A 26,823-nucleotide genomic window follows, 5' to 3' on the forward strand; every position below is an offset into this window, starting at 1 on the left:
CCCCCCACCCCCACCTTCATCAAATGAGGAAAACACCACCCTGACCTCCGCCAGACCTTGTTGACAGGCGGACAGGAGGGGAACGGACTCTTTATTTGTTTTAAGGCTGAATGCTGGGATGATTTACAATTTCAAGAGTTGCGTAACATTTCCACACCAAAAGCTACCCACACTGTGTAAAAAAATAAATAAATAAAAAGAAACTGGTACATTTTATTTCTTTTAATAAAAAGCCTACGCTGATGGTGGAATCTGATCCTGACTGGAATAGCTGTAAAGCCGTTTTTAATGTTTCTTTACAGTGTTAGTTTCCAATGATTTGAGCTTTTCATACCTTGCTGTAAAGACTAATGAAACTTCCAGAAGCCGTGAGGCTAGGGTAATTCCCATGTGGCATGTCCTTATGAGATGTTTTTGAAAAATTATAGACCTTTAATGTACACTGAGCGGGGGAGGGAATGTGCTCCATCGGGAGTAATTGTGAGTGATGATGTAACCCACCTGCTGGGCCAATGAGAAGAGGTCCTGATGCAGGGCTAGCACTGCTCTATAAAAAGCGCCATCGTGCGTGTCTCTTGGGATCATACATGTGTACTCCTCCATGCTGTCCCAGTGCCCTGGAGAAGCAGAGAATCAGGTAAAGACACAAAGACAAGACATTTAACTGTGGATGTCCTACAACCTAACTACTGAAGACCGGAGCAGATTGATGACAACAAAAGAAGGGCAGCGTCTTCAGCTGGACGGGCCTGATGGTCGGGTACGGTCTCAGGAGTTTACAACTGAGTTTGGAAAGTCTAAGCCACAGACCACAAACCTCCGAGGTTGCTTCTGCAGTGTGGTCCCTGCTTTTCTCCACCATTGCACGTTACGATATGTCAATGTTGTGACTGGATACCATTCCCATCTGGTTGTGAGAGTGAGAACTGGCAGGAGCCGCTACTGTTTTCATTGCTGCTCGGTTTGATTGCATTGTTGCATGGTCTAAATGCTCCGTGCTCAGGCCTTTTCATTAATCTCTCCTGAATGTTACTGTAGTATATTGTCCATTATTAGCATCTTCTTCTAATTACTGTTTAGTTAATATGTGATATGAAGTAACGGAGTGGTTACCTAGACCCCAGGCGGCAGCAGCAGCCATACGAGCCATCTTGGCCTGGGTTTCCTCGCTCACCAGCGTCCACTCCTCGCAGCACTGCTGGTGCAACTGGCCCCTGTAAAACATTAACCACAGGCTTCACATGGAAGAAAAGGCAAATCCAGATCTGTTCAGCACCCTGTTCAGAATTATGACTTCAGTGACGTCCCACGACATGTTCACAGTAATGACTTCACATATTCAGAAACTGATCTGATCATCAGGTTTCCATGTTGATCAGGTATCAAGGTGCATAGAGGATTATTGAATACACTGTCTGCAGAATGGCTACATGGAGTGCTAGGAAGCCACTTGATCATAGGAATGCAAAAGCATCCTTGAATTATGCTCTTTGATTCCATCTGCAACGATCTGCATATCACACAGCGTCTTTGAGCTGCCTGAAGAACTGTCGACATTTTACAGCCGAATAAAAAGCACACATTCAGTAAATGGAAGAATACTCTGTAGAACTTGATGAAGCTGGACAACAGAGGAGTGACCGACATGAATTTATAACCACAGTTACACAGTGTTGATCAAAAAATTGCTTTAACTTCACGGCTTTTACAAATCGCCTAAAGTGATGCTGATGTTCTGGTTTTTATCCTCGACAGAAACAAAAGTTCTCCCGAAGTCCATGTTGTAATTATAATACATACACGCCAAGGCACTGAATTTTCTTTTCCTGTGCCAAAGAACAACAAATCATTCCTCAGAACAGCAAAGCACATCTGGCCAAGGATAAGAAGGGAACTGACTGAGATAAGACTTGCTTCTATTACATCTGCCAGTATTTATTTCTTCATTTGTTCTTAAAAGATGAACATCTTAAATCAGTGCAACGTCCCTCAACGTTCTAATAATGTCAAGCATCCCAGCAAAAAAGATGGATGTTCCTGTTGGGGTCATGTGCACCTAACCAAGACTAATTCCTCATTTACAAAAATCAGTACTGCATTGTCCAGGAGATCAAACTCACGGCATGTGTTTTACAGGCAGGATGCTGGAGCGAGCTTCGACGAGAGAGAGAGAGAGAGAGAGAGAGAGAGAGAGAGAGAGAGAGAGAGAGAGAGAGAGAGAGAGAGAGAGAGAGAGAGAGAGAGAGAGAGAGAGGGAGGGGCAGACGGAGAAAAAGACAGAGGCAGATTTGGAAGTCAGTGAAGTGAAGCCCTTCTCCAGCTGCCAGGCTATCAAATAACACGAAGGCAACAAGTACAAAAAGCTCCGGTACACCGGGCGCATGGGTGTCACAGCAGACAAACACAAAGTCCAGTGGAAGGAGGAACTAGACTTATTTTATGAGTCAGCAGACAATCTTTCACATCTTTGGAATTTCAATTGAAAAGGTGCTAAAATAAATCCTGTGCATTAAAAAAAAGAGAGATAGAGCAAAGTTTGGAGGTTTTAAAGGCCCCCCAAACTACACACACCACTGCTCCACTCACACAGGTGTGTTCACTCGTGGCTGATCGGACATCTCCATCACTCCCGTTTTTTCTCGTAGCTCTTCGAGGACAAACTCCACGTGCTAATGAAAGTTTTAAAGGTGTATATATATATATTTTGTTTTTCCACAGCAGATATTTGGATTTTTCATCGCGGGGAAAAAGCACAGGTGAAAACACATTGGCTCAAACCCGTCAAGGGTGCAGCCTTCACCCGGCACGCAGAATATCAGGACCCTGGAACGAGCTCAATCAGATGGAATGCAGTCGTTTTTACTTTTAATGTTATCAATTACACCTGAGCTTTTCCTGCTTTGACATGCCAACAATATCTGCTGTGAAAAAGGTCTATTACACCTTTGCTATTTTTTATTACTATAAGAGATTTTGGTGACATCCCATAATTCCCAGCACATCTCCAACCAACTGCAACCTGAAAAGACCCTGACAATTGTAACTAATACACTCGCATCACACCGTGAGACCGTAACTAGTGCTGGATACCGGGAATTGACATCCTGGTATTTTGCAGTAAATTCTTACCAAAATCATTTCCATGAACAAATACCTGCAGGGTCCCACAATTTTTTAGCATCCATGCAGTTACATCCTGAAGTCTGAACTATAAACAGCACGCACTGAAACAAAGAAGCCTTCTCCAACGTCCAACTCTGAAATGCTGTTATTTTAGTCATATTATTTTTCATGCTTATTTTCCCTTTGTGGCAAAATATTTTTTTTTTTTAATATGCCGACTGCAAAATTTGAACATTAAAGGCTTTGCAATCCAATAAGTGGCTTCATCAGAAACACCGGGCCTCCGTCCCCCGGAGCGCGGCGTGCAAAGAATGGATGCACGTTGGAGTCTGAGGTGCCAAACATCAGCTTTAAAGTATAAAACAGCTGCGGTAATCAGCAGCTTGATATGTGAGTTTTAAGAGAACTGTTAAGAACTGACAAACTATTCAAACTTCCAACATCAAGTGTTTATATTTTTAAGATAAAGTATGATGATGGACATTTTTAGACTAAAGATTCTTTCGAAGATGTGCAGCTGCTCTCCAAGAGAGTCCGTTTGACTGTCAGAGCATTAAGTGCATGTTAACAATCTCTCTCACCAGTTTGGGATTAACACACAGAGGACCTGTACAATACCCCCTTTAACTTACCAGAGAACAATGTGTTCTCTTAAGTCTGATCTCATGACCCTCTCCACTGTTACATCATCTCCAAACCTTACCCATCACAACACACAGACATAAACACACAAACCCCCTCTCTAGCTGAATCATTTTTTCTTATAAAATCACTGAATCACTTTCTTGTGAAATGAATCACGGTGTATACAACAATGGCACGAGGACAGCAGGTTACATAAGCAAATTAACATCTGTTCGGCGTCATGGGTTCTGTGACGATTCCACATATTTTGATCCTTCGGACATCTTGTGACTTTCTTTTTCCGTAAAAAAAATGCTCTTTGAAGGTGAGCGGTTGTTACGGGGTTGAGCCTCAGCCGTGGTGAGGTTTCGTTGGAGTGGCAGCGCCTCTTACTGGTGTTGGATGCCTGCTCGTGCATTTCCTGGTAAAATTACATTGGTTGACTCAGAGAAACTGTTTTCTCCCTTTTCGCTCTGTCATCAAAGGCCCTAATGTCAGGACTCATTAGGAGGAGGCTGCCTAGGCACGACTAACAAATAAGAAAGTGGGAGATTCAAGAGCTCACAGTCTGCAACCTCGGACGCTGTCTCTATCCATTAGAGCCAAGGTCAGGCACTGAAGAACCCAGTGTGCTCTTTATTCCATCACTTCAGTGAATCACATTCATATCAAGGAGCCCAGGGCACACGGTGTCAGACAAAAAAAAAACTTATGGTAAATTGAATACAGTCAGCAAACATTACAAACAGTGAGTCTACCATCAGTGTTTATATATGAAACCATGTATCAATGAATCTGCGACCTGAAGGCAGAGACACTCATTCGAATGAGTCGACTAGACTCACAACAGATATGACTAATGACATACCATTCTCCCAGGGCCTCTAAGCAGCGCATCCTGCCCAGGATGAGCTCTGGATCCTCTTTGTTCAAGTCGATCTTCTTGTCGTATGACACCAGGGCATCTTCCCACTCATGCAGCTTCTCATACCAGGTGGCTTGGATTTCCTGGTGGAAAAAAAAAAAAAAGAAAAAGAAAGATGAAACAGCAACCATGTAACCTGGACTTTTTCCTCTTTCATCACATCGCCAAAATATGTTGTTTTTTTATCTTATTTCATTATCTTGACCATTTGACAATTTAATGAATTGATTTTAGAGCGGGCAAAGAGTTTTTGAATTGCACTCCACGTCGATTTACAATCAGACTTCCACAGCTCACTTTCATTATAATATTGCATGGCTGATTGGAGATTTATTCAATCAATCAATCAGTCAATCAATCAATCAATCAATCCTGGAGCTGTCACATCTAAACGTTGACCTTGTGTAAACTGTCTATTATTATATATTATCTGTTTTACAATCTGTGTTTTTATATTGTTCTTGTACTGTTTTCTCATTATGCTTTTTACTTCGATTTTTTATTCTTCTCTTATTTCTCTTAGACACATTGAATGACCTCTGTGTATGATAACGTGCTCTACTAAAACATGACTTTGCCTTTTTTAGGAGACATCAACCTATGATAAAACACACATAAACATATATATATTTCTTACAACCTTTTTTAACTGATGATTTCTGACTGGTGTACTAAACAGGGAAACCTTACATCCGCCACAGTAAAGCTTTCCAAATGGTCACCTCATAAACAAGGTTCCTGGAAGTGCACAGTGAAACTGTTTTTACTGAGTCTTTTCACTTTTACCGTGTTTTTACAGAGAAGCATAAATGCAGTTCACAAAGGCAAAAGGAAAGGACCTTTACCATGCGAGTCCTAATGGCTGGGAAACACTTTTGTCTGGACTTTCGGGCTGAAACTAAACCTGTCGTAAAATCAACTGAATGCTTTCTATTAGGAAATACGATATTTAGTTTGTCTCTAAAACACAGCCCTGTTTTTCCCACCACTGAGTGAATACATTAAGTTCGTCAACACCAGCCAAGCTCTTGAATTTGGATTTGTGACAACTGCAGATCGTGGGGGAAAAAGTAAAAACATTGAGTATTGGTAACTCTGTTTGCTAATGGATATTTGTTTTTTACTGTTAGGGCACAAGATGCCATAAATCTTACATTTGTACACCACACAGCAGCGTTTCATTTTAACTTTCTTTCCGATATGGCTGCTTTATGCATTTTGTTTATGAGGTCAGTTAAAATTGTGAAAGTTGGAAATTGTTATCATGTTTTTTTGTCTTTATATCTATTTTCTTTATGTTGGAGTTTGATATAAATATATGGTATTGAAGCTTTTTCTTTTTTTAAAAGAATAAATGACATTTATCATGTTCATTCTAATGAAATAATACCAAACACCAAAATGCAAAAGAATGGCTATTTTACATGTTTTATTAATTGGTGGTGACAGTTGAGTTCTGTGGCATGGTGGAATAAGCTACATCAGGTTTTAGCTAGACACAATACTTTTTAATAGTATGAATTACTTAGTGGTATGAATTAAATACAGGTAATTACTAGGTTTTGGTCTCAAGCTAGAAAAGGATGAAATAACACAAGTCTATTTAACCAGAACCATTCAGTGAGACTGGTGTGGTCTGTTCTGCTGTGGTTAAGCTCATGATTGGTGTTGAATTTAAAAGCCTGTCCAGTCCATCCCTACAAAAAACAAACAAGAACCACAGTGATGCATTTTTTGGTAAAAGGGAGAGACGAATCAGAAGAGAAAAATGCTCTGTTCCTCTTATGTAACTGATGTGGAAAGTCTGTGCGAGGGTGTCCAATGCATGTCTACTGCTAAAACAGTAATTTCATATCTGGACCGGGTCCATCTACAGAGAACATGAAGCACTTAGGAGTTTTCAATAATATCAGACAGGTGGAGTCCTCGACATGACCAGAAAACATTAGCTAAAAAACCCCCAAAAAACCAATTCTGACCTTCAGGAATGACATATTCTGTGGTTTTCAACTTGGCCTATCCAAAGTCACAAAGGGACTTCAAGTAAATGAAGCTATTTGGGGACCTTATAAACCGCTCGCCATTAAGAAAGAATTACCGTTTGTATTTTTTGGTATGGAGCATTAAATCCTCTTACCACTTGGGAAAAAAAATCACAAAGTAAACCCAAGTAGTTTCTGAAAAAACCAGATCAGAGAGACATAAAAGGTGTGCAAATATGTAATAAAAAATCCTCACATCCTGTCAATTGGATGATAAAGTCCATAATTCTGCTCCTTGCCCCCCCGACTACTGAACAGCATAGCAGATGGTTTTCCACGTGATGCACATTAAGAACAGGGTGTTCTTGGGGGTATGTGTCTCAAATGACCCTTATCCCCATGTTAAACTGTGTGTATGGAGATGAGATATCCGGGGAAGGAGTGTACGCAGACAAGAGACCACATACAATACAAAGGTCTCAGTCGGTGCAAAATGAAATACAAACAAGTTTGAAAATCGAGTTTAAAGACTTATCAAATGTAAAGATAAAGCAATGTGGTTTGTACTTTTATAAGGATGAATATTTCAACAACTGCAGCAATCATTTTCTACTGTGTCCTGTAGAATTAGCACAATGTTACACATGCATACTACAAGGTATTCATCTGCTTGAATGTATTTGATTGGTTGGTGTAGCGTGTTGTCAAATGGCAAAAGTTGACCCAGTTTTAACATTTTTGATGAAAGATCCTGTTTTGGTTTTCTTGATTTTTTTTTTTTGAACTTTGTTTTTTTGTTTTTGGCAAGATCCTTCAGCAGCAGCACCCCTGCTGTGCTAGTGTGCTGTTATGACTGAATGAAGACAGGAGTTTATGTCCCAGTGTCAGTCTAAATACAACCAAATATGTGGTTTCCCTTTTTTTGGGAGAAAGAGAAAAGAGCACTCACCAGCTCCCCAAAATGTTTCATGGCGTACTCCAGCACCCCGGACGCAGCTTCTGGCTGCTGCAGTTTATTGTTGATGCTGCAAGACAAGACAAAAACAGAGACAAGACAAGCTTTAGCACAGCAACATCTGGAAAACTATATTTGGGGAGCTCTATAGTTCAGTATGTGGACAACGTATAGATGCAGGTAGCACTGAGACCATCCCAGAGGTCCAACTATCTCACCGTACATACACAGAATGTCTACAATGGCTACCTTACGAGTACAAGCTGAAAATGATGTTCTGTAGTTACAAGATGTTACGGTTATTAGCAACATCCTCTTCGTGAGTGTTTATACACAGCAGGTGCTGACTGTATGACAGATGTGTGACCTTTTCTGGGAGGAAACTTTGAATGTGTTGACATACAGTGGCTTCAGAGAGCATTCAGACCCTGTGTTGTAGATTTCATTTTAAATGGATGGAGAAATGCTATTTTCAATTCATTTTCAATCAGTCTACACTCAATATCCCGCGATGACAAATTATGTCCAATCAATTCAATTCAAATCAAATCAAAGCAAAGAGGATACAACTGACCACATTTTGGAGGGCAGCAACAAAGGGTCTGAATATTTTGTAAATAAGAGATTTCTGTTTTTAATAAATTTGCAAAAAAGAAAAATCTCAAAAATTGCTGGAGCTGCAATTTCTTTTGATAAGGTAAAATGTGTCACAATAACAAACCATAAATAAAGCATTGTGGTGCTACAGAGATGCCCCCCAGCCAAGGGAACATAAACTTGTTTGGCAAAAGCCGCAACAAAAAATAAAATCACATCATCATCACTTTTATGTTTTTTTTTTCCAGTGAAAATGAAATGCAAAAATTATCATTCCAACTGTGATCATTACTCATATCGCAATCTGTCAGTATAATTGTAATATGTCTTTTTTTGCATTTTGTTCAGCCAAAAGGCAATTTTATCCATTTAAAAATAAAGTATGAAGGGGTGTCGACACCAGGGGCTTCACCAGGCCGATGAACCATGAGGAATCAGTAGTGTAGAGACAGGGTCGTGATCTCTCACCAGCTTCCCAACCACAAACACTGAGACTGTTATGATACAGACCCAAGCCAGTGGAAACACTGACACTGAACCCTGGGTTTCTCCGGTGTTAGGTGAGAAGTGTGTCCCTGTGTGCATATGTGTGTGTGTGTGTGTCCATATTCCCTGAAGAAAAGTAATTCACCCAACGCTCTGAGGTAATGTTTCCGGTCGACTCAGAAACCTGCCTCAATGCATTTTTGGTAATGTGAAATAAATGTTTCCTCTTTCAGCAAATGTGTGTTTTGTGAAAAGTAAACGCAGCTATTGACATTTGTCACACTCATCCGACAAATGATGCGTCATCTGTCAAGACGCCACAAATTTCCCTTTGTACACCCTCCACTCACCCGCACTGCCACCACATCTGGAAACACTCATACGAACCACGGGTCTATTATATTTCCTCAACTGCAAAACCCGTGTGCAGCCACGGGAAATTCATCTGTAAAATGTAGCGTTTGAAGAGCACTGGTATGCAGTGGAGTTCCTGAGGACAGCGGGCAAAAGCTGATGAGGGATACTTGAGCATATACGTCAGAGGGTAAAGGCCAGAGATGTGTGATGAAATGGCACAGCGAGTGGTCGTGCCAAAGCGTAGCAGGCCTCTGGTGCAGACCTGCATGGTGACAGGTAAAATAACAAGTCATCACAACAGCAGGGAGTCTTGTGTGTAGTTGGAAACAAGAGGACAATCAACGGCACTTGTTGTCAATGCAAGTAAAATGTAACTGTTTCTGCAGTTTGGTGTCTTCAGGAAAGAATTTTCTGCAACTTCAGATGCAGAAATCCCCTCTCTGCCTCCTGATACCAAGTCTGTGCTGATGCAATAGCAGTGCTCTGTTTCCTTTTTCAACTGATCTTTTTTCTGTGTGAGAAAACACTTTTTTTATGCCTTTATTATAGTAGCAGTGAGAGAGAGTGGAGATGACATGCAGCAAAGGGCCACGGGTCGGATTCGAACCCGGGCCGCTGCAGATCGGACTGAGTATGTGTTGTGACAGGTGAGCCACCGAGGCGCCCCCATAATACCATTACTAAATGCACACGTTCACACACCAGCACTTCATAAACAGGACACTTTTTAAAGACAAAGAGAGGACACACGGATCTGGATCCTGTGTTTTGGATTGTTGTCTATATGTAGAACATTTACAGACATTCCGGGAAGCTACAGACACTGACACAACAGTGACGCCTTGTATCTTGTAATCAAACACAGATTATAGTATGTGCATACCATATGAAAGTATTATGTTACTAAATTACAGGTACTGGTCAATAACAGTCCTGCTGAGGTACTGGAGTGCTCCTAAAATGAAATTGCATTACACTCTTCAGAACTAAGATCTAAGCTCTACCACAATCCACAAACAGCGATCTTGTGTGTGACAGTGCATATTATCCTTTCACACACTCCAGCATTTGATGTAATTTTTCAGAGGACACTGGTGTAAACAGATGACGGAGAGCGTAAGATTTAAGGACCTGAAGGAAATCAAATGAGACAGAGTGTGACTGCCTAACATGAGAACGTGAGCTCATTTCAGTAAATAAGCATTTGTCTGCGTGTCTCACGGGGCTTGATAGAGCGCCCTGCACTGTTTCAGCAACCAATTAAATAATTATCGCACAGTCTTCAATAAACACAACTACCATCCATTATTCAGACTAACGCTGACGATATCACACGGCTATGTTCTGTATACTTGGCCGTTTAAATTGAGCTTACAAATTACTACCCGTGGTCAAACAATCAATTTTTTTAAAGCAGCGAATGAAGAGAAAAACTGCAAAGGCCTCCATGTCCCACCACACACAAGCTGACGAGGTATGCTAAAGCCGCCCAGATGTGGTTTTATCTGAGGAGACAAATCAGAATAAGGGCTTTCTCTTCTCTGGACCCTGGAGATTTCATTGTCCCTCAGCTGAAGCCATCTGGCTGCCAGCTCCGAGCACACACAGTCTAAACACATCCAGATGACAAGGCTCACGTAACGTTCCCCTCAAGTAAAAACTCCATCAAACTATTAGCAAGCAGAAAAACTTCTTCAGACCACTGCCGAGCCTTTCTCTGGTGCACAGCTACAGGTATCACTTCCCAACTGGAACATTCCTGTGACTTGTTCCTCTGAGGCACGGAGAAGTCGCTGAAAATACTTTTTTTTTTTTTAATCAGCTGTAAAACTGCCGTGATTTATTATAGTTTGCCGTGAAATTTAGTTAATGCGCCGTGTGTCCTGAATCAGATTCCTTTTGAGATTTAATTCGAAACCTTGAGCAAATGAGGTTAACATGCGGTTCTTTTCCACAATAGTTCAGGAGGGAAGATCCTTTGACAGCACTCTTTAAATGCATGAGATCAGCCTGTCGACTCTGTAATGTAAACAAGGCTAAATAGCTGAAGAGCAAATTAAACGACACATTTTACACGACAAATCCAGACCCTACACCTACATTGGCCGTACCTTCAGCCAAATACAGAAAGAACAGTTTTGTCTTTCTGCTTACTTTATGACTAGGAATTTTTATTGCCTCTTGTATTACAAAAGCAGAGCACTGCACCATTGCTATTCAAATATCTCTTACCAGAGGCATAATTTCATCAGAAATGCTGACTGAATCTTTCAGCGGGGGCCTACGTTCAGGCATGCTGCTAAATTCAACACAGGGAGAAACAAATCATTCCACTCACATTTGCTCAAGAGTGTAAGTCAAATGATTTATCGCATTGCAAACCCTAAAGCCGCGTGTGTACATTAGGTTTTGATTAATCTAATACGTTGAGGCATGATTACCTTGGGTCAGAAAGCACCGAGAGGGAGCAGAGATGTATATTTTTTCTACAGACGATGAGTAAAGTTTAACGGAGGAAGAAAATCCCCTCCACTCAAATAAAATAATCCACAATCCCCCATCTCAACTATTCTAAAGTGGCTTGGATTTTTCATTGAGAGGAGAGATCGTGTAAATATTTCCCCCCACAGAGGGTAAAGATGTATGAGAAGCTCAGAGAGAGAGAGAGAGAGAGAGAGGGGAAAAATCGGACCTCACTACTTTACCTAATCTAACCTAATTAAGATGATATCCACTTGATCCTTACTGATTTTTGGGCTCTGTGCTTGCCAAGTGCTGACTCCTTAACATTGAACATAATAACATCAAAATAGGAATGGCTTTCTAAACTCTGTTCATGGATGGGCTGATTCAAAGTCGGATGAGTTACTTTATAATGCTGTAAACATATTTGTAAGTTTGGGATATTTGCTGAAATTTTACGACTCTGTCGCGTGGAAAGATGTAAATGCAATGACTTAGTTCTTGTTGTAAGTTTCCAGCAGTGCAGTTACTATCATGACTTTCCTGCAGGTCTCTCAAGAACCGCCAAACCTTGTGATACTGTTCGGGACTGACTGCCCATATAAATGATAACATTTCATTTGTTTTGGTTGAATGCTGCTCAGGGTTTGGACGCTGTCAAACAGGCTGAATCTTGACGTGCGATTAGCTGAAACAGCAGCTGCTCAGTGGCAGATCTTTCACACCGCTCAGCCTTACATTCGTTCACACGACGACATGCACAGTGGAGAAGTGACACGGGCTGTCTGACACTTCTCTGGCCTTCGTGCCTTAAGGAACCGTTCATTCGTGGGGGGCAGCCAAAATGCAATCAACAATATTCCCAGACAGAGGGAACCCAGCTATCTAGCACCTTGGGGGGGGGGGGACTTCTTTCCATTGCGCAGGCCTTGTCCCCGGCAAACTACAGATGAGAAACGGGTGAAGTCAGAACCTTGTTGACAAAACACGCACTACACTAATTCAACCGACCACTGTCTCCGACACAAACACCAAACAGGTGAGGCAAGAGGGCATGAGGAGGCCGGTTTAAGAAATCAATAGAAAATAAACATTTCCATTCAAGATGAGCTCATGTTTACGAGAAAATATGTCTGAAGCCAGCAGGAGGGCCAGGTTGTACGCGGAGCCTGGATGTTTTTACAAAACAACTATTACTTTATTCTGGCTAACAGGTGGCACACAGTTCATCCTCAGAAACATAACTGCACACAAACAATTAAAATGAATCTTAGTTAAGCGCTGAAACTAAAGAAACTGTTTCTCAAAGACTTACTAACTATTAAGATGAACCTTGTACCAATTTTTTTCTTTTCCTGAAACTCTTCATTTGGAGAAACAGTCCATTTGAATTCACCCTCATGTGTTTATTGTATCACAGTGAGTTCGACGTAGCTTTGTTTTCGTTCTGTCTAGAAAAGGCCGCACCGACAATCCCGTTCAGACATCAGTCATGGGCTATTAAAAATAACTGACATGAATGGGTCCAAAACATTCCTGTTTTTTGCAGCATGACCGAGCTTTGACGATACTGTACTACCCGAGTGTTGACATGCGAATCGAAGGATGAATGAGAGCAGGGAAAAGGCAAGGTAGTCATTGCAGTCTCACCGTATTTTCTTTATGCAAACAACATCTTAACTCTTGCTTTTAATCGTGACTTTAAAAAGCCAAACAACAGAATTATCTAATTTGTCAGGTCCAGACTCTCAGCTCTTTGAAAAAACATTGTGACATTACTAACGCTGCATCTTTCATTCTGATTTCCTAACAAACGACACCACATCTGACCAGTATCAGTCAACACCATCTAAACTGAGGGGCCCAAAACCTACACTTGTAGTACATGAACGCAACATAAATCCTCAAGTTGGACATAAGCACGTCTCTGGAAGTAATGAGCAACAGGTTGTCATCATCAAATACAGATCTTGGCCTTCTTGCGTCTTAAGAGACAGTAGTGCATCCCTGCATCAGACAAGCATGGAGGCATAGGAAGTGGTTACCTCAGTCACCCGCTTCCTTCCAGATTGTCCTGGGATGGAGTGTAGCCGAAAAGGGGTTTAACCCATCTGACTGGCCCATTGTCTCTCCGTTCTCTACAAACGTCGAGACAAAAAGGTGCTTGTTTCGTCACTGAGCAGATGCCACAGCAGAGGGAAACACTTAGTAACCCCCCTACACCCCACACCCCTCACCCCCGACTTCAAAACAATTTCTTCAAAAGAAATCAGCTCTCTCTGGGATGACTTATCATAAACCTTTGTGTTTTGGAAAAGGGGAAATAAGACATTATAAACAAAATGTCTCAGCTGAATCGGTATACAAAGAGAAAACAGCTCACTCATGTATTGCGTAACTTTACATGACCTTTTTTTTTTTTTCTTCCCTAAAGTAAATCGGGGCGTGTTTTTTTTTTTTTTTTTTTTTTGGGGGGGGGATCGAGACATCAGCTGGAGAAACCATTCAACCCATGTTTACGCCACACTATCACCACATTGGGACACTGCTGCAGAATGTGTCTCCTGCGTTCCTCACCTTCGGGGTCAAAAGGTCAACAGAACAAAGCGTCTCCGGTGGCCACCCCCCCCCACCCCACATGTTGTTGCCATGTGGACAAAGACACCCACATACAATATTTTTTGGAAGGACCTGAGTTTCTGCGAACTACATATTGACGACATTTTCAGTGAAATTATCCACTAAATATTTCCCGTGAGAGATGCCAGTCCTTTGATACGTGTATTTTTCTTTGTTCTATTGAAAAGCGACTCATGCTATGACTGATTTGTTTCCAAAACAACGAAACAAGCCGTGGGTGCAGTTGTCTAGTTTAGTTACTTGGAAAAGATATTCATAGCTGTTCTTTCGATAACATTTGGTTTATTCGAATCAACTGAGGAATCCATTCTAAATTCATGCAGACGGACATGACAGCTTTGTGAGGAAGACAGAGTAAACTCTTTCACTCTCTAAAATTAATGGTGAGATCTATTTAAATGCCTGAGATCAGCTAAAACCTCTTAATGTTTAGCAAAAAAAAAAAACAGTGGAATCTCTGAACGCTGGCGCAAGTGTTTTTTGTTTTCTGTCCTGTGACACAACAGTTTTTACATCCCATTGTCACGAAACGTCTCTCTGAAGCAGCGCCACATGGCCAACTCGTGTTTACACAAAGCAGGGAGAGGTATTCTAAAGGGATGGTGGCTAATCCGTCTCCTTTTCCTTCCAGTACTGTTTGTCCCAGCTACTGGTTTGTGTGGTGGTGAGCAGACGGCCGATGCCTGGCCTGCATCCGCCGTACGACAACAGACGCCACCTGGTAGCCATCACCAGCTTAAGCCATCAGACCGCTTGATGGTCTGCCAGGGCATGAAGTCTGCCACTTTTGGAGCTTGAGGATGCCCCGGTGAATACTGTCTCCTTTATTATGGAAAATATGGAACAGTTTATTTTGCCTCTATACGTGACCAGATTTAACTGAGTTGAAGATAATTGTCCTGTGTATTATTTTGAAATTCAAATCCGAGGTAACTCAGCTGTTTGCCTACGGTACCTTAAAATCAAGCTAGTGATTTTATACACTAGCTGAGAGGCACTGTAACACATGTCATTTCTATTCCTGTCTGTTTTAAAACTGGTGCTGATTAAGAAAGACTGAAAGTAAATAAGTCTCTTACATTAAAAAACTAAATGGTACTTAAGTTGTCGTCTTCTTCTTCAGTCAGTAAATGAATCACAGTGAATCTATTGCTACTGTGAGGAATAATAAGTAAATTATAGTCCTGCAGTGAACATCAACACTATTTGTTATATCTATTGACTTATCTATATACAATAATCTGCCTTACATTATTTCAAACTTCACTAATCAAAACCATCGTGCTACTATGGCAATCCAAGATGAATAGAAAAAAAAAGGGAAAGTTTAGCTTTGGTATGTTGTTCTCTTTCTTTTTTAAATCGTAACCCAGGATACAAGTGCAAGTGTAGCACCACAAGGAATAATAATGCCTTCAAATAAGCCAAACCAAATTCACCAAACATTTTGTACAGTTCAAACTGAAGATCTTTTGTGCAGACACGACAGACAGGTGGAAGAGGTTACTGTTAATGAAGATTATGTAATTCTAAGTTTTGAGATAGAAGCCCTGGAATCCACTGGCTCCTGCTTTCACCTCCTGCCTTTCCTGTAATTGAACCCATGAGTACTCTGCTGACAGCTTGGCCCCCGTGGTCACTGTTTGATTACAAAACGTTTTTCCAGCATATTAAGGGACACAAAAGCAGGTCTGTGAGCATATCCTTACCGAAAACACTTTGTTTAGTCAGCTCGTACTTATCAAAGATAGATGACTGCAGCAATTAGCGCAGCGGGGTGTCCAACTTGTCTTAAAGTGCAAAGGAAAAAATCTGTTCAATGAAATGTGTGGGCTTCCCGAGGAAGTCATATAAAGAAGGGGGCTTTGGTTAAAGCTGAGTGAATACCTCTAACGTTAAAAGGAGCCATGCATTCTTCACACAGAGCCTGGTGAGACATGGTTAGAGGGTAAATTGTGTTTAAAAGAAGCTGTTTCAAAGGGGAAAAAACAGTGTGCTGCTTAACGTATAAAACAGCATCCAGCTGGACTTTCCTGTACGAGCACTGAATGACAGAGTCCAGGACCAAAGGAAAGTGATGCCGCTGGGATGCATTGCTGGAGAGTGAGATGTGACTCAGAGAGCAGTTAGGGCAATGAGAGAATCCAGGAAGGCAAAATTATCCAGATTTTTCCAAAAGAGACTGACGCACATCAATGACTTAAGGTTAGAAGTTGCAGGGAGGTCAGCGGACATTACGCACTATCAAACATCTCGTTACTGAAGTTAGAAACATATGACAAGTGTGGAGATATTATTTGTTCAGGAGCTGAGGTGAAAAGGATAAAAAAAGACCAGTAAACTTTCTGCTGTCTCTACGTTGGCAGCAGAGCTGGAAATGTAAACTGCTTCCTAATGTAACTCCATTATATTTAACATATCGTTGCAAAGATTCTTATCCTAACACAATTAACTTTAAATAGTTTCTCTCTGGTAGATATCATCTGACGACTTTCAAATATAATGGAAAGGTAAGACTGAACATCCACCGCTCGCCATGAAAGTTACAATCATCTCATTGGCATGCGTTTCGTGCTAAAAGCAGCACTACACGTACAGCTACACGTGAACCGAGCCACATAAATATAAGGGCTGATCGTAACATTATGCTAAGTTGTTGCCATTATTTTTTGACAAATGAGGGAAACTGAGAGGAAACCGTCTCGGATCTAATCAAACTTTAGAATTTGTCGGGCAATTAAAACCTCTCAGCAAACCAGCAATGAAAGCAGCCTATTATCTTTCAATTATGCTTGTACAAATGTCTTATTACTCCCATATGTGTCTCACAAATCAAAGAAATACAGGAAACTAAAAGCACATGTCAACATTCAACAACAACCAAAAAAAAAAAACCCATGCAATGAGTAAAAGGGAAATTGCAAAGTAGTGACCGGTTGTAAAAAAAATTGGCCAGGAACATCCAGGGAGCGAAATGCCTGGGAAAAGGAAGAGCTATACACATCCAAATATTTCGTTTCAACGCCGTGACACATCAAAAGAATATAACAGGCCGATTCATAATTGTGTAATATTTTGGAATTAAAAGGAAAGTCATACTTTTTTTATTTGTGCTCTGAACCGCAGTGATGATGCTGAGCAGACCGATCTCAACCGTTTTCCTTCTCCGTTCGCCTGAACGAGCGAGAAAAGTGAGGGACACTTGCCAAACATTTGGCAGGAGGGACACAAAGAGCCTGAGGTTTTAAAGAAAAACACATCACTGGTGGCGGGAAATTATGTAATAAGATGGTAGACGAGGGTAGAAGTGTCAAGTTTTATTTTTGCTCCAAATCTGTGATATTCAACACTATCTGCCCCACTGTTCCCAGCGTTGTGCTTTCAGACATTACATAATTTCATATAAATGTATCAGCGAGTCAACGCCCCCTGGTTGTGTTTTATATTTATAGAAACTAAATTCATATGCAAGTGATGGCACAAATATGGACTAATGATTGGCCATTACCATGTGTTTCAAGTTAGAAATAGTGTTTAATGGGGTTATTTGGTGATTTGCACGTCCATAAACTTCAGAGAGTTACATTAAAAAATAAAAAAGGTTAAACGCAGAATCATCAGCTGTCAACAGTCAGTGTGTGCAGCAGCTGAGGCAGACTTTGACTCAGTGATTTTTAGTTTCAGTCCAAGCAGGAATGTGCATCACATCTTCCATGTGCACATGCATGAGACACGCTCACAGAAACATCGCTCCATAGTGCAAGAGGTCCCAAAACCCAACAGGGTCTTCAGAGGCTTAAACACAGTAGTTCTACTGTACTTTGCTGTGTATTGTCAACTTTTTTTGAACAGTTTATTGAACGTCCTTGTCTTTTTCCAGACAGTTCGGTCCCGTCCATGTGGAGAAGGGGAAAGGCCAAAAACTTCCAAGTAAAAATAGACAGGAATGTCGTGGTGCAGCCATGTCTCAGTCGTTATGCACAAGTGCCTGCATCTACAGAATACTCTGGCACTTCACCGTGGCAGTAACACTACTTTGTTCAGCAATGATCATACATAGGAATCCATGCATGATCCGTTGCCTCATTGCTCATGACAAACTCTGATCACCCCCCCTCCTCCCTCCCTCCCCACCTTGTCCCTAATCTCCGAAAGGTGTCTCCTTCAAGTTGGCAGGGGTGACAGCTCCTCCGGGAAGTTGTGATGAGATAAAAATTGAAAAAATCCCACTGAATAGAGATCTTAGATTTCCCAGACATTGCGCAGGTTTTATTCTCCCCCCTCCACCGGTTACATGTTAAAAGTTTTAAAGGGGAAAACAATCTAGAAGAAAGAACTTTGTAAACATCATTATTAAGCCACACAAATCAAAGCAGCAGATTGTAAATGGTGGTTCCAACCACCAGCAGACTTTGAAAGGAAGACATTCACTGGGCCAAGGGCTGCTTTGTATTTTCCACAAATGTAGGTGTTAAACATGGCTCAAACTCCTAAACTTGAATGTTCATATTAAATGCCTCTGAGTGTTTCCCTTCAGCAGTGTTTCCCCTATAAATCAAATCTAGCGTAATACAAAAATTATTGAGTGAATTAGTCCATGTAACGTGATACAAACCATTCTGTGGAGCTCTGTTATACCTAATTCAGACAGACACACTGACCTGGGGTAAAATCATTAAGTGATTAACTGATGCTTTAACTGATCTTTTCAGCTCTGGAAGTCACATTTAAGAAAGAAAAGGAGAGCACTCTATATCTGGGTGATTACAGTGTTTCCAGCACTTTTACGGTGCTTAATAACTTTTAAAAAAATCTAATTTTTGCAGCCTGGAAATCTCTGTGCTATAATAAAAGCCAATTCCATCTGCTATTCAAAAAAAGCCACAAGAATATCACTTCAATTAGTTGTTCTCTCCTCCAACGGATTAACGCTATACCACTTAAACATGTGTGATGGCAAAGTGTAAAGCCTTTACATACGTAGGCAGCACATTCAGATTCTTCTCCTGAACAAATTCTTTCCACTTACTGCAAACTGTATTTTGGTCTAATTCTATCCTAAAGGTTTCACTAAACTTTCTTCTTCTGATATTTGAAGCTGAAACGCTCAGGGGAAAAAACACGCCTGCTTTAACATCTGTCAAAAAAAAAAAGGGAGCATCAATAGAACACTTAACCCACAATTAAGAGTACTTAGTGACTTCACACATCTCTCGGCATGTAAAGACCGAATTCACTGAAGAAATGGTTTGCCCCAAGGATATAGTAAAAACTGTTATTAACAAAGTAATTGTGAAGAAAGGGAAGAAAATTACATACGACTGCCTAAAACCAGTATTCAAATGTTTTAACGATGTTTCTGTTTAGCTGAATGAGTGAGTTAAATAGAAAAGCATTTCGGAGTTTGCATTTCCACAGAGTAACAAGTGGCGAATAGTGGAGGCACAACAAGTTCAGACAGTAGCCTTTATTTTGTTTCCTCAGCTCCTTATGTTGCTCTTCCAGTCACAGGCAAAAAAAAAAACAGAGAAAAAACATTACTGCCCAGAAACCTTCAACATCCGACTGAGTGAGGAGAAACGTGGGCGAAACTTTTGTGGAATGAGTGAAAGTAAGATGAGGGGAGAGGAGGGGAGAGGAGAGGAGGGGGGGGGGCAAAGGGGGGAGGAGGAGGGATGGGAAAGGTCCTCCACCCAGGAGGTTTGAGAGGGTCAGCATGGTGACTGGTGTGCACCAGCAGAGAGAGGGGGAGGACCCACATGCAAAATATTTAAGATGCTCAGGCAGAGGAGGGTTTCACTGAAGAAGTAAGACGGAGCCTGAGTGAGCCGCTGGTCAACAGAGAGCTCCCACTCGATTGGTCAGTCGAAACTCGCGTTCATTCAATATTTCTAGCAAAGATCTTCGTCAGGGACTGACTACTTCTGATCACCAAAAGCAGAAGACGCCTGAGATTGTGTAGAAATCTAGAGCATTTGTAATTTTAGAAAGAAAATGGCAAAGGTAAACTTGAGTGTAGTGGCTCTGGGGGTCACGCTGCTCCTATTAGCAGAGACATGGGCCCAGAATCCTAAGAAGAGACTGGCACCCGCAAAGCCGGCCAAGGCTCAGTGTTGCGACGAGGTGCGCTCTCTCAAGGTTCAGGTGGCCAATCTGACCAGCCTCCTCGAGGAGGTGAGTCGCAAGCAGGAGACAGACTTGATGAGCGTCGTGAGGCAAATAATGGAGCTGGACAAGCAGAACCGGCAGCAGGAAGCTCGGGTCACGGAGGCAGAGAGCAAGTACTCAGAGATCAACAACCGTGTGGAGATCATGCAGCTGCAAACCCTACACTCTGCCCCTCAGAGCTCATCAGGTGAGCATTAACACTTGTACTGTAATGACATTCTTTCTCAAGTGGTTTGCTCATGTTATAATCTCTCAAAAAAACTGCAGGAATATGGTTTTAGCTGATCACGTGGTAAAACTGATCCATCAGTGACTCCGGTGCATTTCTGACCTGCCTCTTACAATCTGCAGCTGCTGTTAAAAGTTCACGCTCCAGGTCTTTAATCATTTCCGCACCTGGACGCAGATTTTATATATGACTGAACCTCATATGTGCCTTTTGGTTTAGCAACCTTTTCAGCCTCTCTCAATTCTGCATATTTTTAGATTGTGTGAAGTTTAATATCTCACCAAGGCTTCTTTTCATTCAGAGACTGCTCATTCTTGAACTGATGAGATATACCACAAGCTGAGAGAAGCCTCATGTCACTGTGATGCCAGCAACTAAATTTTACACAACAGTTCTCAAATAGGTCAAATATTTTGCACACAGAACACTATATATTTATCGCAGCTGTGAAAACTATAATCAGCCCTGCCCATCGCTCCTGTGCGTTGGCTCTGAGGTAGATAACAGTGAGCCGCCCGGCAGCAGTCAAAAGCATTCATTTGGAGCCGTATCGTCTCCGCCATTCAACTCAACTTAAAATGCGCCACTAATCAGCCCTGGCTGGCGCAGAGAGGTTAAGCAGGCATGACGTAGTTTATTATTACACTACCTCGACTGTGTGGTCCAACAGGGCCACATTCATGTCACTGGCACAGAGAACACAGAGACCTTTTTAAAACTTGAGTAAATTAGAGATGGGAGAGCAGAACAGGAAGGGATGCAAAGATTACAAAGAAGTGGAAGGTTTCCATCTCTCTCTTTTTTCTTTTTTACATAGACTTTTTAAGTATTGGGCTCACTGCTCCATAGTGATCTCATAGCCCTATTAATGGCATGACCATACTGTAACAGGAGTAAAATAAGGGAACGATGCAAGAAATCTGGGCCCTACGATGCATATCACACTCTGTTTTCATCTATTTTGCTGCTAGTCGGGGGAAAAGATCATTTTTTCATATGTCCAATTACTCAATCCTCCGTGAAGCTGTTAGAATTTATGACATTCAGATTATGAGAGCTGCTCATGAAACTGCATATGGTTTTAGCATAACTTAAGATGTTCCTTTTTTTATTCCAGATGCCATATATGACTGTGCATCGCTCTACAGCAAGAACTACAAGATCTCTGGCGAGTACAAACTGCCTAAAGATGACTTCCTGGGAACACCTGAGCTGAGCGTAAGTTCCGCTCCAGTCTCGTGTCCTCTTTGTGTACTTCTTCTCTCTGCGCCGTGTTAAATATCGCTGAATGCTTTCAGGTCTTCTGCGATATGGATACGAATGGAGGAGGCTGGACTCTAATCCAAAGGCGCAAAGTCGGCCTGACATCATTCAACCGTGACTGGAAGCAGTACAAAAGTGGATTCGGATCCATCCGTGGAGACTTCTGGCTGGGCAACGACCACATCTTCCGCCTAACAAGGCAGCCCACTGTGCTCAGGATTGAGATGGAGGTACGTATTAGAGAACACAGAACTCACGCAGGCTTGGCCAGAAACTCTTAAAATAGCAAGAATACGTAAGCCATGCATAAACGGTTTCAATTTATCCCTGCGGGGTACAGAGCGAAAGAAAATTATTCATAAATCAAACTTTTGGAGACGTCAGGCCGACTGTGAGAGCTAATATTCTCAGCTTCTACAACAATAGTCCCTCTCTTAATCGTGTTATATGTGTTTTCCAATGCAGGACTGGGAAGGACAGACACGCTACGCTGAGTACGGCTTTTTCACTGTGGGTAATGAGCTCAACAGCTACAAGCTCTTCCTTGCCAACTACAGCGGGAGCGCTGGCGATTCCCTGCGCTACCACAACAACACCAACTTCAGCACCATCAACAAGGACAATGACAAATGTGTGGACGACTGCGCTTCCCTGCGCAAAGGTAAATAATGAGAACAACGCAAACCCAAACAATCCATGTAGTCATTTGCAGAAGATTATTTCCCTCAAAAGAGCAATAAATCTGATTCTTTTCCCCCCCTCGCCTCCTTGCAGGTGGTTACTGGTACAACTGCTGCACTGACTCAAACTTGAATGGCGTTTTTTACCGCTACGGTGAGCACACGAAAAACACAGATGGGATCACTTGGTACGGCTGGCACGGGCCCAACTACTCCCTCAAGAAAGTGGAGATGAAGGTCCGGCCTGTTGGTTTTCAACCATAAGATCCTTCCACCGAGTCTCCTGGATCCTGATAATGAGCGCGAATGCTGAGAGATTTCACTCATACCTGTTCAACCGAATCGTAGCCTTCCCTCGACTGCGAAAGGAATGAAAATTGTTGTTTGTGATGGTCTGGTTAAGTTTCAGTCAGATGAATGTGTAATGTGTCTGCCGTGTTTGATTGTAAATTGTAGTTCGTTTTGTGTATTTATCAGTAAATATATTTTTATTTTTTAAAAAGCTTTGATAGATGCTCTTTACCACTGTCCCATATGGGTAACTAGATTTTGATTCCTTCTCTCATTTGTCTTGAAAGCACTAGGATGTATTTTTTAGTTAACACAAGCTGTTTATGGGTAGAGGCAAGAAGCAGCCCAGACTGGTCTGGTTCGGGATTAAATCATTAAGGACTGGTAGGAACTATTTAATCTAAAGGATCTTTGTGAGTTGCTGGAATGGGACCAAACACCAAAAGGTATTTTCTATGAATTACGCTGCATTTTATTGTAAAATCCTAACCATTGATGATGGAAATGTGTAATTTGTAAAATGTGTACAGGTCTGTAATTATGTTGTTTTATGTGATAGAAAATAAACATATTTTTTAAAAGAAACATAGTGAATAGTGCATGTGTCTCCTTCTTCTTCATCATATCATTCTCCTCACTTCAGAATAGCTGTGAGAAAATCAATGGGAGTCTAAAAGAAAAGTCAAGGTCTTCCTAGGCGTCCATTCATTTCCAATAATGGCGACAAATTTGCCCCCGAGCCGCTGACCTCTGACTCTTGGGTCGTGTCCTGACAGCCTGGCCAAAAGGTCCCAGGACAGCTAAACAGAAGGCAGGAATGAAGACCACACACACAAACACACACACACTCCATTCTGCCATCGAGTTAAATGCCTCCAGGTTTACTACTCTGACAACAATAACACCATTTTGCTTTGAACCAACAGAATTCCTTGGAGCATTCAAATACCTCCAGACAGGGAGCACTGCCCATACAGGCTCAGTGGTGGGCTCAGTCAGATTCTCTTCCTTTTACAAGGTGACACGTTAGTAAGGGTAAACATCTAATTAAAGCACAGCATTTAACCCTTCCCTGTAAAAGAAATGGCCACAGAGCAATAAAGGGCACTTAAAAAAAGACGGTCAGACAGTGACAAACGACCAGGACTCAAAGTATTCAAACTTGTCTCCCAACAACAACAGCAGCAGCAGACCCTGAACACTGGTGGAGGGTGTAAATGCAACTATTGGAGGTCTGTTACAAGTGACGTATACCTTACTATTGACATAAACCTTTATGTCTCCACAGAGGCAGCATGCCTCGCTCAGGAAACATATCCTCTGCAAAGGAACTTCACATTATTTTTCAGGGAAGTTAAACTTCAGGGAGGTATTTAGAGTAAACCAAACCCAGGGAATCCAAAAAGGTATAAAAAAAAAAAAACATTTTAATGGGTTTATTTCAGCCTGAGCAATAACATTATATTTATGGTGTGTATTTATAAAATAGGTCTTGTTTTACAGTAACTGTGTTTATGTAATTTTTATGTCAAACTTAAGCATCCTGACACTGTGTTGTGGTAAACTGTATTCCACTATGATGGATGGTTTAAATTTTCTTGGGACTGTGTCAGAGAGTTGTGGATTCAACTTGGGGGAACATTTGTGATGTTGTTGAAGTGAATTATTTTCTCTGCTTCTTATTTATATGAACCTGTGTATATAAATAAACCTACACACTATATTGTATGAGGTGTTCCACTTGTTATTTTTCTCAGGGGAAAACCACACTTACTGAGCCATAACAGGAAGTACAACATCGTAACCACAAAGTAGGTACATCGCAGCGCTACTGGATTGCATTACATCGTACAAGTTTTCCTGCTTGTGTGTCCGCCCCCTTCTACTCATACATTGATTCCGTTGAAGCAGTTTAGAGGTTAAATCAAAATTATGCACCAAAGCCGCGCTAGAGGAAAGCATAAGATGACATTTTGCTTAACAGTTTGCAGCCCTCTATGTGTCTGAACAAACTAAACGTCATTTAAAATTCCATTTTCCAAGCATTTCCGTGGTTCCTGGTGACAATATGGCTATACATTTATCATTAACACATGGTCCAGATGCCACACGGCCCAGCTCCAGTCATTACACCGGTGATGGAACCAGCAAATTCACAGTTCCTTTGTAACTTACAATGCATTTTACTTTCATAGAGAGACCTTCATAACACCTATCATGCACCTTTCACCCCCCCCACCCCCCGTCATTATCTTCTATGACATATTGTCGAATTCAACAAAAATTTCCACGAGAACAAGACGATTTAAAGACACTCCATAATAACCCCAAATGCCAAATGCTCAATTAACAGTGTTCCTCTGTTGTTGGGAATAATGCGGAAAATGTGACCAGTTCCCTGGCTCTATCCGGAGCTGTGGGGTCTGAGAATATACTCAGGCCACAAACTAATTCTTTTGATTTTCTTAAAATCCATCACACATTATTCAGTCCCAGTTACAACTCATAAAAATTTATACTATTACGAGTACGTCACTTATTCAGGTTTAATACCCTGAATTTTAACTGAAGATCCATATGAGAGAATACAAGGAACAATTCCTGAAATAATCGCACTCCCTTACAAACACCATGACTCATCAGTTACTAAAATACCAGTGACGACGCCTCCTCGTCATCAAAAAGTGTGCATTAGATATGAACACGTTTTTTTTTTTTTTTCCTAATACAGCCACGACTCAGTCGAGCCAGGTTTGCATTGTGCTTTCTGCACACCGGCCTCTAGATCTTTTTATGGGAAATCCTAGAGAGGTGAGAACCAGATGGGGATATTGAAAACACCAGAGTGCCGGCTCCCATCATTCATCATCATCAAGGCTCCTAAGAAATTGAAAACAGGCCCCTGAGAAACACAAGTCCAGACACTCGTAGATGAAAAGGAGGCAAGCGTCCAATTAAATGCCTGGAAAACAGATTTCTCTGCACCATGCCAAAAACACAGAAATAAAGAAGGATGAGAAAAGGGGATGGAAAAGATGACAGAAGATATCAAAGGGTTATGGGACAGGAGGATTTGTATAAGATCATTTCTTTGTGTATTTATTAGTTTAAAATTTGACTCTGAGAAGGTAATTTAATGTTTGTTTTAGCAATAACTTCTAATGCAATAACTGTTAATCACAGAGGTACATGACAAACCTAGTTTTTGTGATGAGCATCATTAGGAAGAGTAAAGAAATTAGCAATTAATTACCTCCCAATGACACCGAATTATGTTATGATCTAAAAGTTTATGAGAGTTTTATTTGTTTTTATTTATTTGGAGAAATTACACCAAAGAATAAGTTATGTGGAGCATGAAGCATCGTCATTTCTTATTTGTTTAGTTCATGTCAAGAATAAAACTCGTATTTTTGCCGTTTTCAGTCAAATTCTGCGAATAAGAAAGACTTGAGTTCAGCTGCTCACAGTTTATAAAGGCTGTGGTTGCTTCTCATTAAACGAGAAAAACAAAAGTTTGCTTCTGGGTTTTTCAGACCTCCTACCTGATAAGAGACTCCAGGATGAGAGGAGAAGGACCTTTCTGAAACTCCAGCTCTTTGTAATGCAGGGCTTTGGCGTAGGCACGACACTTGGCAGCTCTCTCACCAAGCAGCACAATACCATTATCATCCCTCAGAGGCAAAGGGCCCTGGAAAAAGAGACAAACCGTATTAAATCTTATTCCTAAATGAGATGAAGCTTGAATGAATAGTTGTGCGTGACCTCTACTGTCCTCTATCCATAATCAGTGCAGTTTGTGCCATCAACAGACTTTATTCTGCTCATGTCTCACTGACTGTTTTTATTTTAACGCACACTGTAACTCTTTTGCAACTGACAGGAGTAAGGTAGATTGATGAAGCATTTAAGTGATTTGTATTTATGCGCCCTTCGTAGCTAATTGCAAAAAGATGTGTGGGAGCCTGCAGAAAGCATCTCATGCTCTTCTTTCCACTAGCTCAGAGCGGGAAGCTTTATGTGTTTTCTCCTGCAGCCTC

General features: G+C 41.4%; 2 protein-coding genes across 3 annotated transcripts in view; one reads left to right on the plus strand and one right to left on the minus strand.

Moving 5' to 3' along the window:
- The window catches only part of mtor (mechanistic target of rapamycin kinase), an 81,714-nt gene that overhangs the window by 27,595 nt on the left and 27,296 nt on the right, over positions 1 to 26,823 (minus strand). For both annotated transcript variants that reach the window (XM_023407710.2, XM_023407709.2), the window contains exons 28-32: positions 26,329 to 26,474; positions 7,604 to 7,679; positions 4,616 to 4,755; positions 1,114 to 1,214; positions 502 to 617 (exon numbers count right to left, since the gene is read on the minus strand). In XM_023407710.2, the coding sequence (XP_023263478.1) occupies positions 502 to 617; positions 1,114 to 1,214; positions 4,616 to 4,755; positions 7,604 to 7,679; positions 26,329 to 26,474 (579 nt within the window). The remainder of the gene's footprint in view (positions 1 to 501; positions 618 to 1,113; positions 1,215 to 4,615; positions 4,756 to 7,603; positions 7,680 to 26,328; positions 26,475 to 26,823) is intronic.
- Positions 19,951 to 23,368, plus strand: angptl7 (angiopoietin-like 7). Its single transcript, XM_023407711.2, has 5 exons — positions 19,951 to 20,507; positions 21,667 to 21,767; positions 21,848 to 22,042; positions 22,278 to 22,473; positions 22,587 to 23,368. The coding sequence occupies exons 1-5, from the start codon at positions 20,147 to 20,149 to the stop codon at positions 22,754 to 22,756; spliced, it is 1,023 nt and encodes a 340-aa protein (XP_023263479.1). The 5' UTR covers positions 19,951 to 20,146; the 3' UTR covers positions 22,757 to 23,368.

This window comes from Seriola lalandi, unplaced genomic scaffold (assembly GCF_002814215.2).
Source record: "Seriola lalandi dorsalis isolate HSWRI2012SDOR001 ecotype SW California unplaced genomic scaffold, Sedor1 jcf7180002054345, whole genome shotgun sequence".
In the NCBI taxonomy this organism is placed as follows: domain Eukaryota; kingdom Metazoa; phylum Chordata; class Actinopteri; order Carangiformes; family Carangidae; genus Seriola; species Seriola lalandi.